At 37.3% G+C, this 12,616-nt stretch overlaps 1 protein-coding gene across 1 annotated transcript; it reads right to left on the bottom strand.

The window, feature by feature from the left end:
* Positions 1-1,080: 1,080 nt before the first annotated feature.
* On the bottom strand, positions 1,081-10,500 carry LOC122498633. The gene is made up of 2 exons (XM_043606453.1): positions 10,485-10,500; positions 1,081-3,162 (listed from the first exon to the last, which is right to left on the bottom strand). The coding sequence occupies exon 2, from the start codon at positions 3,035-3,037 to the stop codon at positions 1,697-1,699; it is 1,341 nt and encodes a 446-aa protein (XP_043462388.1). The 5' UTR covers positions 3,038-3,162; positions 10,485-10,500; the 3' UTR covers positions 1,081-1,696.
* Between the last annotated feature and the right edge of the window lie 2,116 nt (positions 10,501-12,616).

The following is a 12,616-nucleotide window of genomic DNA, read 5'->3' as shown; positions in this document are numbered from 1 at the left end:
CATTGGAGCTTTATCCCAAATAAAGACATCAACCTCTTTAAAAAATGTAGCTTCCTTAGATTGACTTTTAATATTTGATGTAGAATCATAGAACAATGGAACAGGCATCCCAAACGTTTTATGTACAGTTTTACCACGGGGAAGTAATATATATTTTTTTTTTTTGCTTAGGGAATTTTGGGAAATCTGCCTACAGATACCTTGGATTACGCACTCCACATATTGCATTTTACCAATCTCTTTATGTTGTTGTAATGACATTTTGTTGTTCGTTTGATTTTCTGTTTTAATACTTATTTCATTTAACTGTATCATTTCAAAAAAAATTGCGAATATTTGATCCTTCATGCAACAGAAAGTTAATTATATCATTATATGCTCTTTTATGAGCTTCATTAGATGGATAATTTTTCTGATAATCTTCAGACATAGCCTCTTTAAACTTTTCCCAAAGTTCGTTTGGATGAACTGGATGGCAATGAATTAAAATACGCACAAATAAACGTCTTAATTGTTGTGGCATCATCCATACTTCTCCTTCTGTCAAAGCACGTTCCCATTCTTCATCATCTCCAATAAGACCTAATGCTAAACATGCACTACGAAAAGTGTCATGTACAATATTGTTAACAGTTCGCAGATGATCGTAACTTGTAGCGCCTTTAACAACTATTAAAAGTAATCTAAGATGAAACAGTTTTGATTGACTGGGCGAAATTGAATACATCCGTCCAATGACATTAAATGACTCTTTACGCTTCACCCATTTTAATGTATTTTCACCACGTTCTTTCTTAAAAACATAATAACATGGAATTTCTGCATATTATGACGGTTCTTTTAATAATAAATTTAGAAAATATACAAAATCCCAAGTATTTTATTAATTCCCTTAGTCGTCAAAAATCAAATTTAACACCGAACATGGCATGTCAGACGCCAGTTAGTTTTATTTGTCGAAAAACTAACAAAAACAATAATACAGAGAATCAGTAATTAATAATAATAATTTGTCAATACTTCTCACTAGTCAAAATTAACAATCTCAAAGGAGATTCTGTTGGGAAAATTAGAAAAGGGAAAATCTAATTTCAGAGACACGACCTTTTTAGTAAAACTCTACTTACTTGTCTTATTGTTGATTTATTAATCCTTTCGTCTTTATAGGACTATTAAAAATTAATAATATGTCACACAAACTTTTCAACTCTTATTTATTCAACCTCACTTATTTTCTTTCTCTTTACATAAATTCAATATAAATCTCTTAACAAATCTCCTCACTTGTCACTACTACGACAACCAAAATTCAACTCTCTTCTTTCTGTCGTCTGCTACATTTCAATTCGCGCGAGCGAATCGTAAAGGGGAGTTTTCATCTCCCATAAACTCGAAGTCGAAGTTACACGTAAAAATTATAAATTCAAAATAACAAGAAAATGTATTTGACGGAGTTACTACGTCACAAAACTCCCCACTAAGACTTGAACTAACTCTTTGGTTTAAGTCTTACACACACAAAAAAAATATAATACTACTATAATTCACTCGTCATTTATCCGACGTAAAAATACAAAATAAAATAATATCTCAATAATTCTCAAAATGTTCAAATAAAAAAAAAACTTAATTTTAATTAATAAAAAAAAATATCAAGGTCTTGATTAAACTTATTGTCTTTAACAAAACATCTCACTTATTTCTTGTGTACTCTTTCCTCCAGTTCCATTTGTCGTTCCTTGATTAACTGTTGAATCGCTAAGTTAATCGTTTCGCTGGGCAAACCTCTCATTGCTATAGTCACTTCTTGGATCGCTTTTACTAAAGGTATCGCTTGTTCCCTAGTCGACTCATATGGAGGTGGCAGGTCATCATTGTCACTACAAGATGATTTAGAAATTTTGTCATCTTCCCTGGTCAATTCAAGATCGTCTGATCTTTTCCGATCCTCAGCAGCTTCCTCCTCCTTTGATTTCTTTCCAGAAGTAAATAAAATCGGGCGTCTAGTCATTGGTGGCGAAGGTGTCTTCGGAATGTTCCACGCCTTTCCATGGGAATCATGACCATCCTTATCCACACTGGAATTTATTTCTGCTTTCCACATGGTAGGTAATAGAGGGTTTCCTTGTCGTCGAAACGTTGTTGGACGTCTTTCCACTTCTTCTTCTTCTTCCTTGTCTCCTTTCGGTGAGAGTTTCTCCTTATTCGAATTTCCCTGGGCTTGTGCTAACAGGAACTTCCGATATCCTTTAGCACAGCGGGGACATGTGGCTACTGTTTGGTATTTCCTTCCACAGTTTTCGCAATGTGCTTCTGTGACAGGTTTTGGACATTTGGAACGGTTATGCCCCTTTCTCCAACAGTTGTTGCATACTCGAGGAGGTGGATCAATAGTAGGGTCAGTCGGAATTGATTCCAAGTCGTTAAACAGGGTCCCGGTCGTTTTCCTTGGTAGAGCCTCGTATTGTCCTTGAGGAAAAGTCTTTTCTCCAACTCCTCTCACTCGTGTCGTCAACATGTCCATCCCAGGTCTATTTGGAGGACCAGGTGGTGTAATTGGTCTAGGGTGTTCAATTTCGTCATCGTCAGTTGGATGTACTATGTCTTCCTTTCTAAGTACTGGATTCCGTAACTTAATTTCCTCGGATTGTTTCTCTTTCAATTTTTCCACTGCAATCGAAGATTTAGGATCTTGAAATTTGATGAATCTGTCAAGTTCATCAACTGCAAGTCGACTTCCGAATTCTTCCCAACTTTCACCCTCTTGTCGTTTTAAAACGGTGTCCTCCATAGTCGCTTTCGGTAATTGGGTTGGGTCAACAATTTCTAGTCCACTGATTTCCGCTTCGTCCAATTTCCTTGAGTTGTCGTGAGGCCGACGAGATATAGCACCTAATGACCTTATATTCCCCGAGTCATGTACTGGGAAGTCTAACAAAGATGGTGGCGATGAATAACCCTCCGGCATTTTAAATTCCTCAGTAGGTCGATGTTTAGATGAAGAACTTCTTCTCATTAAACCTCGTCGTGACATCATTGCTTGATTGGAATATGGCCGAAATTGAAAATTTACTTGTCTCCTCCTCTTCCCTTTGTCTATAGATCTAACCTTCTCTGCCAGGATTACGTCACAACTCCACCCAAGTCAAAAATAGTCAGAGCCTAAAAATAATTAAATAATTAATAAAAATTGCAATTAATTTAATTAGGTGAGTATTTCTTTAGGTCTGTAACATGGATTTTTGGATTTCTACGACTGTCATGGGTGCTTAATACAAAAACTGAAGGAGATAATTGTTTAATAATTTCAAATGGGCCTTCAAATTTGGGAGCTAACTTTGTCGCAAACTTTTGTAACCCACTTGATAATTTGTGGGACTTCCTAAGTACTAAATCACCAACCTTAAAGTTAACTTCATGTCGATTTTTATTATAATACTCAGTCTGTCTATTTTTCTCCTTATCAATAAATTTTGTCACCAAGTCGCGTAAGGCGTCAAGTCTTTTAACCCTGTCAATCCATATCTCGGGAGAGATTCTGTGAACCCTATCCTTCTTCTCGATTTCTCTCCGCAAACTTTTTACTGGTCGGGGGTGTCGACCAAAATTTAAAAATGCAGGAGATGTCTTTGTCGCAGCTTGTGTGGCAGTGTTGACTGCATGTCGAAATTCGTGAATATGCAGATCCCAGTCTCGATGATCATTTCCAATAAATGTAGATATCATAGTCTTCAAGGTCCGATTGCTTCTCTCTACCGGATTAGCTTGAGGGTGATATGGTGGTGTTGTAATATGCTTCACCCCATATTCGTCAAGTGTGTCTCTAAGAGTCTTGTTGTCGTATTCTTTCCCGTTGTCAGTCAAAAGAAAGTCTGGAGTTTCCCATCTGAAGAGGATTAATTCTTCGAAGGCCTTAGTCACTGATTTCCCATCTGCAGATCTTAATGGCTTCAGTTCGATCCATCTCGAAAACAGGTCTTGAAAAACAACAAGATATTTGCATTTACTTTTACTTGGTGGAAATTCCATCGTGTCAGCTGCAACTACTGCCCATGGTCTCTCTACTATTCTCTGTCCCATCATTCCTACAGGTCCAGCTTGAGATACTTTATGTAATTGACATTTTACACAATGAGTGACAAACTTGTGTACGTCATTCCAGATTCCTGGCCAATAGTATTCCCTTGCAACCCTGTCATAAGTCTTCTCCACTCCTAAGTGTCCCATAGATGGAATAGAATGAGCATCGTCTAACACCCTTAGTCTATGTTCATCTGGGACAACCAGCTTCCATCCGTCTTCATCACCAATAATAGGGAGGAGCAAGGGATCATTACGATGACGGTATAAAAGGTCATTTTCAATTCTCCAACCAGGAAATCTGTTTGGAAATTTTCTGATCATTCCCCGTCGTCTGATGTACCATTGATCCTCAATCGTCTCAAAAGCGTCAATCATTTCGTCATCTTCGGTCATTCTTGATAATGCATCTGGAACTTGGTTTAATGCACTCTTTCTGTGAATAATCTCAAAGTCCCAGTTCTGCATCTCCAAAGCCCATCTTGCGAGTCTTCCAGTCGGATCCTTTAAATTCTTCAGCCACTTCAAAGCTGAATGATCAGTAATGGCCTTGAATTTATATCCTTCAATGTAAGGTCTGAACTTTTTTATAGACCAAAGTAGTGCTAGGCACTCCTTTTCCGTCACAGAATAGTTCCTTTCAGCACCAGTCAAAACTCGGCTGATATACATCACTGGATGTTCTCCATCATCAAATTCCTGAGTCAGAACGGCGCCAAGGGCATAACTACTTGCATCACACTGGATTGTGAAAGGCAAATTAAAGTCAGGGCGAGCGAGTACTGGTGCTGTCGTCAATTTTATTTTCAAAGTGTCGAAGGCTTCCTGTTGTTCGTCTCCCCATTCCCATGGTCGTCCTTTATGCAGCATCTTAAAAAGTGGCAATCTGATCTCACTGTCATTTTTGATGAATCTTGAGTACCATCCAACCATTCCTAGAAATCTCCTTAGTTGTTTGACATTTGTAGGTGGTGGATAGTTTCGTACTGCTTCTGTCTTCTCTGGATCTGGTCGTAATCCTTCCTCGTCTAATAAATATCCCAAATATCGGACTTGTGAACATCCAAATTCACACTTGTCAGGATTAACAGCCAGATTTGCTTTCCTCAGTTCCTCTAATACAAACTCCAATCTTTTTATATGTTCGTCAAAGTTGTCCGTCACGATGATGATATCGTCAAGATATCCGAACACATACGGTTCAACTTCTGGTCCAAAAAGAGAGTCAATCAGTCTCTGGAATGTACTCGAAGCATTCACAAGTCCAAAAGGCATTCGGCAGTATTGCCAAAGTCCTGATCCGGGGATAGCAAAAGCTGTATACTTTTTGCTCTCTTGGGATAATGGAATTTGGTGATAGGCTAGCGTCAAGTCAATTTTTGAGATATATCTGGCCTTTCTCAATTTGTCCAAAATAGAGTCAATGGTCGGCAATGGGTACATGTCCTTTATTGTGACCTTATTAACGTCTCTGAAGTCCAAGCATTGTCGAAAGTCACCATTCCCTCTAGGCGTCAAAACTGGAGCTGTCCTCCAATTGCTGCATGATGGCTCGATTACTTTTTTCTTATACAATTCTGCTGTATTTTTCTGTGACCAAGTAATCATTATCGGCGACATACGTCTTTGTCTGTGTTGGACAGGGATTCGTCAGTTACCCTGATGTGATGTTCAGTCAAGTTGGTCATTGGTAGTTCTTCCGATGGTGGTAGTACCAATTTTCTCACCAGGTCTTGAATAATATCTTTTTGTTGGTCCGTCAACGCAGAGATACCAGCACATTCAGCATAAATTTCTTCCTCGCCCTCGATAACATCTTTGACACAGAATACATGCCAATCACCATCAAATACTCTCCAGAGACCAGGTCCAAGTTGAACTTCCATATTCCAAGCTTTACAAAAGTCGATGCCCAGAATGATGTCTTGTGTAACTGAACTGAGAACTTTAACGTCAAACTGTTTTGAATGTCCGTCAACTGTTATATTCAGTTTTAACAACCCTGCTGTCTCTGTCTTGCCACCAATCGCACTCCTTATTGAGGTATTGCATGGCTGTAGTCGGTTCCTATATGGCTCTGCCACTCTGTCGCTGATCACAGATATCATCGCTCCAGGGTCAAATAGTGCCTCATAAGAATTGTTGCCGATGTGCATTCGAAAGAAATATCGATTTTCCAGTCGGCTTCCGTCTACATCCTGGTCAATATCAAGGTATGGGTCAGTTGTGCCCTTCACAACCTCTCCCCTCCCTTGGAACATTGATACTGATCCTTTATCAGTATCATTCATCCCCTCAATTAAACTCCGCTTATAAAGTCGATTACTATCCCCACTCTTAGTCTCCATATCCCTAAATGAAAAATTAAATGAGTTCTTCTCATTCTTACTCTCTCCTTCATCCCATGTCAATAGTTTGAATGAGTTTTTCTCATTTAATTCTTCAGTTCCTATTTTATCCTCTTTCCAAATGAGTGGTACCTCTCCACTCTTGTCGTCTACTATCTCGTCACCCGTGTCCCAACTGCATGTTGCACCTTCATTAATAGGGAATGAATTTAAACCTTTAATTTTGTCTAATTTATCCCTATTTTTCCCAATTACTGTAACTTTTTCTTTGTCAAAAGAAATAGTAATTATTGGGTCTGAGGGGGTTTGGTGGGGGGTACAGGCAGTGACTGCGCCCCCCATGGGCCGTTTCCCAAAGCGTTTCTCACATTAATACAATTTGGGCAAGTCAAGAAGTTTACCCCCGGAGTTTTGCAAACTAGACAAATTTCTGTCTGCTTTACTCTGCTAGGGCAATGTGTTGCAATATGCCCAGGTTGTTGGCACACATAACATTTTCTTAAAGGACATTCCTGACACCCTATGTCCTACTGACTGACAAGAAAAACATGCACCATAAAAAGGGGTTGGTGCACTTGCATTATTTGTTGGACCAGTTTGACCTGCAGCAGTATTAACGGAGTTGTTATTTTGCTGCTTCTTCTTCCATTTTCCTGCCATCATCGCTGCATACAACATGGCTGGATTTGGAGTTGGTGTTGGTGTCATATTGGTGGTAGGGGTCATTTGGTTGAGAGCGTAGACTTTTTCGTCAGTTTTCTCAACTTTCTTCTCCCCTTTTGTCTTCTTGTCCTTTTTCTTCTTTTCGTTCTTCTTCTTACTTTTCTTCTCTCCTTCACTTGTCTCGACAACTCCCTCGTCTTCTATTGCTGCTACTTTCTTTTCATTTTTATTGGTCCCATGTGTCTTATCGTCCTTCTTGGTACCATGGAATGCAGCGGCTGGAAAACGCATTTTGTCTTTCGATGGTGGGGGAACATATCTGTCGTCCAAGTCTTTAACTTTTTCAAATTGTCGTAAATTTTTTTCTAGTTTAGTCAGTGATTCTAAACTCGATGAGTCAACTTGTCTGCGGTAAGTAGGCGTAAGGCCTTTGTAAGCAATTTTAACTTGTTGCTTGACTGATAATGGTCTCTTTAAATGTCCCATTATTAGTCTTAAACTTGTCAAATATGAAGAAATCTTTTCTCCTTTTGCTTGTGTTCTAGCCCTGAGTTCATCAATTACCTCGTCGTCGTCAACTGTTGTTAAAAATTCACGTCGAAAAGCTCTCTTGAACATCTTCCATGTGTCGATTTCTCGTCTGATAGTCCTATACCAACGACTTGCTTGTCCTTTCAAAATACTGGGAATTGAATGTACTAAGTCATCGTCGTCAATTACCATACAATCTTTGCAATCTTCTAGTCTGTTGAGGAAATCTTCAGGGTCAGCATTGTCATCTCCCGAAAATTTAATATCCCAATTAATTAAAGTTTTAATTGTTTTTGACCTATTAATTGCTATACTTTTGTCTGATTTTAACGACGATTCACTAGAAATGTCCGAGTCAGAGTCACTTGATGAATCCGTAAATAATGTCCTTCGTACATTCTTTTCTTTATATTTTTTATTAGTTCGTCGTTTGTACTTGTCTTTGTTTTGAGAAATCTTTTTCTCCCTAGTCGAAAATTTGTCGGATTTGTCAGAGTCATTTTCGCTATCACTGTCGTTGTTTGATATTCCTCCCTTGAACAGAATTTTTTTATTTGTCTGTACTGGTTGAGGAATATTTCTATCACATTTGCTTTCTCTTGTTTTATTTTGAATGGGTTGAGAAACATCTATTTTGTCATTATTTTCAAAATTCTGATTTTGATAATAATGTTGGACTTTTTCTCTTTTTAATTGAGGGTTCATATCATTTGGTGGCCATTCAAAATTATTTCCTAATCCCATGTAGTCATTATTTTCATCGATAGGTATAAGAGTATTAGTCATTTGTTTATTTAATTTAATAAATTGTCTAATTTCGGGACTAATACTGAGTCTTGAAACCGATTGTTGTAAACTAATGACATTTGGTGCCATTGTAGCCGAAATAATTGGCTGGGGTGTAGTCATGACCGTTGTAGTAATTGGTGAAGAAAGTGTATGGGAAGTCGTTGTCAAAATTGAGGTAGTAGGGATACTAGCTGTAGTCATTACTGGTGTATGACTCATACTTAAGGGACTTTGTCTATTGTACATTAAGCTATTCTCCCCCCTCCTTGCTAACGTTTCTTGATTTTTGTCAATTTCACCCAAATTACCTAAATTCATAATTTTAGGGCTGTCAATTTCCTCACTACTATCACTTGTCACTCCTGTACCCCTTGTCTGGCAAACATTGGGAATTTCTTCCTTCTTGGGTGGTGTATACGCTTCAAGAAGGAAAATTTTACTTGAATTCCCACAGTCATATTCTTGGCAAAAAGGAATGTCTAATTCATCTGTAAAAATTGTTCTTAATTCAATTCGGAACAATCTTTCCCTCAACACTTCTAATGTTCCTGCAATCGACAATTGTTTTGCAAGTAACATTGTCACTATTTGTCCTACTGGCATGGCAATAATAGATGTCCAGATATCTCTTATCTCGGGACTATCTAAAAGTATTGCCATTCTTTCTTTATAATCTATCATCTTCTCTATTGCGTGAGCCATTTCAATTGTAAAAAAAAATATTTTAAACAATTTCAAATGTCAAAAAAAATGTTTTATTACCCTAGTCGATTTTAAATTAGGGCAATTTTAAATTTACACGCTTTATCACAAATCAAAATAAATTAATTTCAATTTAATTTAGAAGAATTTTGAAAAATTTTCAATCATTAAAGATAAAAATTAATTTTTAGGGCCTAACACACACTATATACGGTCCTGAAACTATTCAATAATTTATTTAATTAATTCTATTCTTATTCAACTCAAAAAGGATAAAAATTTTGAAAATTTGTTAATTACTAACAAAAAGGGGACACGTCTCCCATTTAATACGGCCCTGGTCCCTTTTAAAATTTTCACAGTCTCGCGACAGAAATTTTCATCTCCTTTCCCAAGTCAAATTTCTCTTGTCAATTTCTGTATAAGTGATATTTTCGAGCCTACGTGATTAATTTCTGTCATGCGCGATAATTTCCCTAGTCGAAATTTTCCACTGACCGCCAATTTCTATGAACGAAACTGAATTTGAAAAATGATGCGAAAAATTATCACTATGCGCATGCGCTATATGTCACGTGACTATTATAATTTTATTCAACACCAAGCACGTGTTGGCTAATTATTTAAATAATAATGTCAAAAATTATTTATCACTTGCGAAAAATCAAGAAAAATTCACTGAATTTAGTAAAATTAAAATTACTGAAATCGTCCAAGAATTACACCAACTATTCAACTTCCAAAAAAAAATGTCCAAATTGAGGTTATGGCGTCTCTCGCCATGCCGTCAACTAATATTCTCAAGTGTAAAAATGTTTTATTTTACACAATTATCTCCTCCTCTCCCAAGTCAAATACAACAAAAAGTACAATTTACATGTAAATCTCCTCCTCTCCCAAGTCACATATAGAAATACATATAAATTCTTCTCCTCTCCCAAGTCCAATCAAAAATACATGTCACAAAAATAATTTCAAGTCAAAAATTCACAAGTCTAATTTCATGAAATAATTTCTGGTCGTGTCTCAAAAATTTCCCAACAAATGTGCCCCACGTTGGGCGCCAAATTTTATGACGGTTCTTTTAATAATAAATTCAGAAAATATACAAAATCCCAAATATTTTATTAATTCCCTTAGTCGTCAAAAATCAAATTTAACACCGAACATGGCATGTCAGACGCCAGTTAGTTTTATTTGTCGAAAAACTAACAAAAACAATAATACAGAGAATCAGTAATTAATAATAATAATTTGTCAATACTTCTCACTAGTCAAAATTAACAATCTCAAAGGAGATTCCGTTGGGAAAATTAGAAAAGGGAAAATCTAATTTCAGAGACACGACCTTTTTAGTAAAACTCTACTTACTTGTCTTATTGTTGATTTATTAATCCTTTCGTCTTTATAGGACTATTAAAAATTAATAATATGTCACACAAACTTTTCAACTCTTATTTATTCAACCTCACTTATTTTCTTTCTCTTTACATAAATTCAATATAAATCTCTTAACAAATCTCCTCACTTGTCACTACTACGACAACCAAAATTCAACTCTCTTCTTTTTTGTCGTCTGCTACATTTCAATTCGCGCGAGCGAATCGTAAAGGGGAGTTTTCATCTCCCATAAACTCGAAGTCGAAGTTACACGTAAAAATTATAAATTCAAAATAACAAGAAAATGTATTTGACGGAGTTACTACGTCACAACATATATATGTTTAATTGATTCATTTATGTTTTTTATGTCCGTTTACAATTTTGTATTTTAACTTTTAATACTTTTTAACATTTGTTCCTTTATTCTTCTACATTAAAATAGTTTTAAATTTTAACTATTGACGCACGAGAACCGCAGGAAAAGAACAAAGTCGCAATAGCGACAGAGTTGGAGCGCTGCACTTAAAGGCTAAAGTTTACGACAGTTCGGAGGGAGGGTAAAGGGCTTCAAAAGAAGGGTTATTTGTTTATTTTTCTATTTTTTTCTTATATTTCCTTTTGTTTTATCATACCAACCCCACATAACCTTGGAGTGCGGAATCCAAGGTATCTGTAGGCAGATTTCCCAAAAGTACCTAAGCAAAAAAAAAAATAATAATAATAATAATGCGGCTTGTATTGAAAAGATCGAGGAAGAGGTATGCAAGATGCTATAGTCCTGCAAAGTACAGACGAACATCAATATGACGATTAAAAACGGCCTGAAGAACCTGACAGAAATTGTACAGGAGGTTAGGAAGAAGCATGAAGCCGCAAAGAAACAGAATGCGCGATTCTACCACGCTATGTCTATTTCGGAACAGATGCGTGAGGATCGAGAGACGAGGAGAGCGATTCTAAGCTAAGGTCATTAGAAATGTCGTGCTGGAGTGCTCTAAGAAAAGGAGGAAAAGTGAAAGTAGTCCAGAGGGGACAAAGGAGGTAAGAAAAAGGAAGGAAGCACCTTCTAAGATACCGAAGCCAACAACAAGTCATGGTAGTACGGCGAAGTCAGCGGCTGGAGAATCTACAATGATCGTTAGGGTCGCGGAAGGAAGATCTTTTGCCGAGGTGCTGGGAAAGGTCCGCAAGGAGGTAAACTCGGAGGAAAGTCAGACTAGAGTAGTTAGAGCAAGACCAACCAAGAATGGAGAGCTCCTCATTAGGATAGGTGGTTCCGCAGACAAGAACGGGTTTACTGAGGAAGTGACCATAGTTGTGGGTGATTTGGGTAAGGTGCAGAACGCGGACTGAAGGATTACTCTGGAAATTCGCGACCTGGATTGCCTTACCCAGGAGGACGAGGTGCAGGAGGCACTATAAGTGCTCATAAGTGAACCGGCAGAAAGCAGAAGAGTGACGGTTCTTGGACCTAACAAGCGAGGAACGAAACTCGCAGTTGTGGTCACCGACCATGATCAGACTGCAAAGCTGGAGGTACTCGGACGCATAAAAATTGGTTTTATGTCATGCCCGATCAGAAGAAGGCTTATGATAGTGAGGTGTCACCGATGCCTCGGCTATGGTTACCTTGCAAGAGAATGTAACAGGACGGATAGATCAACTGCGTTTCTTAAGTGCGGTGAAGTCGATCACGAGGCTGTGGATTGCTTCTTGCTTTTTGTGTAAGGAGAAGTTTCCAGAAACGAAAAACGTTCATCACGTTGCGGGAAGTGGAACTTGCAGGGTCTTCCGAACTGCCCTTGAGGAGGCGAAGAAGACTTTCGCAAGGATCAAAAGTAGAAAAAAGGCGTAATTTCACACCACAACTTTTATGTCTTTAGTCAACATTTTACTTTGTTCTGTTTAATTTAATTACTCTGTGATTTTCATTTGTCCTTTTTCAATTTTAATTTGTTTTGTGATTTTTATTTGTCCTTTTAAACTTTTTTTATCTTTTAAACTTTACTGTCAATATGTTTACTTTCTTGTTTCTGTTGCCTATGTCCAATTACAATTTTATTTTTAGACTTTCTTTTTATTGTTGTGTTGTGATTGCCGCTTTGACATTAAAATGGTTT

The sequence above is a fragment of the Leptopilina heterotoma genome, unplaced genomic scaffold, assembly GCF_015476425.1.
Source record: "Leptopilina heterotoma isolate Lh14 unplaced genomic scaffold, ASM1547642v1 Lhet_1520, whole genome shotgun sequence".
In the NCBI taxonomy this organism is placed as follows: Eukaryota; Metazoa; Arthropoda; class Insecta; order Hymenoptera; family Figitidae; genus Leptopilina; species Leptopilina heterotoma.
The sequence above is the reverse complement of the archived record's forward strand: the minus strand, read 5'-3'. Positions and strand labels throughout refer to the sequence as shown.